Source organism: Penaeus chinensis, chromosome 14 (genome assembly GCF_019202785.1).
Source record: "Penaeus chinensis breed Huanghai No. 1 chromosome 14, ASM1920278v2, whole genome shotgun sequence".
Taxonomy (NCBI): domain Eukaryota; kingdom Metazoa; phylum Arthropoda; class Malacostraca; order Decapoda; family Penaeidae; genus Penaeus; species Penaeus chinensis.
Genome location: NC_061832.1, coordinates 14,558,871 through 14,563,540, shown reverse-complemented (window position 1 = coordinate 14,563,540; position 4,670 = coordinate 14,558,871). Strand labels below are relative to the sequence as shown.

The following is a 4,670-nucleotide window of genomic DNA, read 5'->3' as shown; positions in this document are numbered from 1 at the left end:
CGCTGCATCAGCTGTGTGCTTCCCAATAAGGTAGCATCTACGTACACGTATGCTAGAGGTGCTAGATATCCAACGGTCTGTAAAAAGTGGAGTGAACCGATGCATAAATTTCATGATGATGCATTCTGCTCATTCAGCATCTACCGGTCTGTTTTAAAAGAAATTATATGTGAAGATTTGATAAAAAGCCTAAAACTTGAATGACGGTCAACAACAAAGGGAACCACAAACCTCCATGTGATGCAAGAAGGAAGCAGCAAGAGGAATCATCTCGCCATTCTCTCCCAGGTAGTGGCTGCTCTCACTCACTAGCTCAGTAAACTTAACAACACATTCCTGTTGATGATCAGCACAAAATTATGTACCTAGCCACGAGCTATGGAGCTGACTGAAATGCCATTTTACAAACACCTTATATTTTTCAACAATGGTCTATCCTCTGACAATGTAAATAAGGTGTTTCTACTTTTCTTTTACAATGTAATTTCTAATTAGCTTAAATAATGCATATACAATAGACTAACAACTCACAGAAAATACAGTGTTGTAGAGTGTACAAGTCCTTGTGGGATGTGGGATGGGGGCATCAGCTGCCATGAGAGACAACAGGTGAGCACGCCAGGCATCCTCTAAATCATTGGGCTGTCGGATTGGGCGGAAAAGCATGGCAGCAATACTAGGAGATGCATTGCAAGGAGTCATGTCACCTAGATCACCATCACTGCTTTCACTGTGACTGAAAGATGAAAAGTAGAAAGCTTTGACTTTGGGTGACACAGTATATCACAGTGCAACATAAATCATTCTAAGTGAATGAAATGAACTCATTACAACTAAGGGGGATTCAAGCCATTCTATGTCTTAGCACCCACTCCCTTACTCACTCAGACATGGATGTGGGTGAGGCAGGTCTGCGTGCAGCAATGGTATCAAGGGTTAGCTTGGGTGCTATGGTGGTATGAGGAGCTGCAGCAGGCTGAGCATGGTGGATCAAGGGTTCTGCTGACCGCTCACTAGGGCCCATGGCAGGATCGTCCACAGGGCGATACAGAACCCTCCTCTTCCCACCATTCATGGTCAGCAGGGGGTGTTGGCTTCTTGACGTGCGATGGGGTCATCTCTGAACTCTGCCCGTCATCGATGTGGCTGGAAGGCTCACCATCCCCAAGATTGTTTGGGGAGCGACGACGCACACCCCACAGGTTGAAGTTATCCACACTTTCTTCCTAAAATTGGGGAAAGTAGATATATAAGGTATTATGCATGCCTAATTTTAGATGTGAGAATACTTAGCCTCTCTTTTAAAATAACAAATCACCATGAAATGAACAAGCCAAACAGATTATATTACAAATGGCATTTAATTAAACAATCAACAAGGATTAATGCTGAGTAGGACAAAATAACCATCAAATTGATAATAATAATAATGATAATACTCTCAACTCTACTCAGCTAAAAAAATAGCACCTTAAACTTAAGGTACAGTCATCTGGAAAAAAAGGAAACCCTAAAACATTACAAGAACCAAGGGGACAACAAACACAAAAAAGACAATAACTTAAACTTGAGAATTCTCCACTCACCCCCTGACTCTCCAGTTCGTATTCAAGGAAGTCAAAGTCCTTGAAGACTGCGAACTGCTTCTCAGAAGAAGTCATGTCATCAGCCGTACGGTCGTTCGTCGTGTCCCCAGGGGCAACTGACACTTCTTCGGTTGACGAGGCCATTGACGACTGTCTCTCTAGCTCGGAGCTTTGACTGAATATCACCTAGGTAAGGGGTGGAGAGTGGCTATTATTATGCTCACATTAGGACGACAGCAAGAAGATTAAGCGTGAAATGGAACATAAGGTGTTTGCACTACCAGTTGGTGTAAGGTGCGTATGGTTAACACATTTAATATCAGCTGACCATTTAGAAGTCTTGTGATGTAAGATATGATTATTCCAGAAGGGACAGCTAGTGCTATAACATAACAAAATTAGTATTACAAAAGCTTACAACATAACATGCGACAACTTTTCCTATTCCAGATCATGCAGTTTTTAATATGGGTGGCTAGTTATGATTAGTTATAATAGAATCTCAGTTATGCTCTCAAATAAAAAAACACACTAATTACCACATACATACATATATACTCATGCATGCACGCACATGTGCAAGCATGCACGCACACAAACACACACACACACTTGCATGCACACACACACACACACACACACACACACACACACACACACACACACACACACACACACACACACACACACACACTTACGCACACACACACACACACACACACACACACACACACACACACACACACACACACATACATACACACACACACACACACATACACACACACACACACATACACACACATACACACACATACACACACACACACACACACACACACACACACTTGAACACACATACACTTGAACACACACACACACACACACACACACACACACACACACACACACACACACTTGAACAGACACACACTTGAACACACATACACTTGAACACACACACACACACACACACACACACACACACACTTGAACAGACACACACTTGAACACACATACACTTGAACACACTTACACTTGAACACACACACACACACACACACACACACACACACACACTTGAACAGACACACACTTGAACACACATACACTTGAACACACTTACACTTGAACACACACACACACACACACACACACACACACACACACACACACACACACTTGAACAGACACACACTTGAACACACATACACTTGAACACACACACACACACACACACACACACACACACACTTGAACAGACACACACTTGAACACACATACACTTGAACACACTTACACTTGAACACACACACACACACACACACACACACACACACACACACACACTTGAACAGACACACACTTGAACACACATACACTTGAACACACACACACACACACACACACACACACACACACACACTTGAACAGACACACACTTGAACACACATACACTTGAACACACTTACACTTGAACACACACACACACACACACACACACACACACACACACACACACTTGAACAGACACACACTTGAACACACATACACTTGAACACACTTACACTTGAACACACACACACACATACACACACACACACACACACACACACACTTGAACAGACACACACTTGAACACACATACACTTGAACACACTTACACTTGAACACACACACACACATACACACACACACACACACACACACACACACACACACACACACAAACACTTGAACACACATACACTTGAAAACACACACACACACACACACACACACACACACACACACACACACACACACACACACACACACACACACACACACACACACACACACACATATTTCCAGTTTAATTTTGAATATTTCTATCATATCTCTTTTATCATTACAACAAATAAATTAATCTAGTTTAGAAATATATTCTTCACCTTAAAAATAACCTATCATAACATTTTAAAAAATATGATCTTAAAGTAAATATCTATCAACACTGCAAAGATATGTGTCAGGTTCTTGAAATTTATTGAATAATAATAATAATAACTTTGCTGGGATTATCATACTTATTGCTATAGTATCACAATGTAAGATCTGAATAATAAATGTTCCAGTACAAATCTAGGATAATCAAAAAGACAAGATGCATACCTCACTACATATGCAACCAACATACCAAATCATGCAAGTAAAAACAAAAAAAACAAAAGGTGCTTTTTTCCTTCATGCTTCAAATAAAACAAAAGCTCTCAAAAGCATGCAACAACAGTTCCTCAAGCTGCAACAAGCAAACTGGCAGTCCAAAGCAAGTGCAAGCAACAAGGTATGTCAGTCTGGCACTCAAGAATATTCTTAACTACAAGCAAACGAGAAATCAAAAGAATTTTTTTCTTTCTAGTCTACTTATATTTTTATCTTTCAATTTATTATTTTTTCGTCTAAATTCTATGGATCAAATTGAGCTTCTAGACATTCAAAGAAAACCTCATTTGGTAAGTTTCTAAGGTCTTGAAATGTCTACAGTATATTAGGCATGAAATTAAAGGGAATATAGCAAGTTGAAACATTACAAATAAGTATACTTTAAGTGGAATCAATTTGCCAATTCACTGTAACATTTCCATAATTTTGAACCAAGGATATATACTGTACTGGGAAGCTCATCCCTTGGGTTACAATTTGGAAAATAACCATAAACTTTAGAACAAGATCTCAACAAAAAGGGAAACCATTATGAAATGACACACACAAAAATAATGGTATACTACAATAAATATCACTATATAATCTTATCTTGATGGGAGTAGTTTACATCATGTACAGAAAGGTGCAATATAAACTGCTGGGAGGTGGAAAAAACATAAACTTCTTTTAATTTCTATCTTCCCTCCATAGAGTAAAAATGCCATTTAGATCTTCATATCTAGAGCATACATCTATGTTTATCCATTATAGAGAGAGAGTGCATTTTTAAAAATCCAGACATATGCACAGAGTTCATTATGAAAATTGCAGATAGTGGCATAAATGAGACTGAATTACTTACATCAATAAGTTATCCGATCTCATTTATACCTTTAT

General features: G+C 39.4%; 1 protein-coding gene across 6 annotated transcripts in view; it reads right to left on the bottom strand.

Moving 5' to 3' along the window:
• Positions 1-594: 594 nt before the first annotated feature.
• Positions 595-4,670, bottom strand: part of LOC125032534 (protein furry-like) — a 19,879-nt gene continuing 15,803 nt past the window's right edge. For all 6 annotated transcript variants that reach the window (XM_047623713.1, XM_047623714.1, XM_047623715.1 and 3 more), the window contains 3 exons: positions 1,587-1,772; positions 885-1,226; positions 595-736 (listed from right to left, as the gene is read on the bottom strand). In XM_047623713.1, coding sequence (XP_047479669.1) covers positions 1,014-1,226; positions 1,587-1,772 — 399 coding nt within the window. In that variant the 3' untranslated portion in view covers positions 595-736; positions 885-1,013. The remainder of the gene's footprint in view (positions 737-884; positions 1,227-1,586; positions 1,773-4,670) is intronic.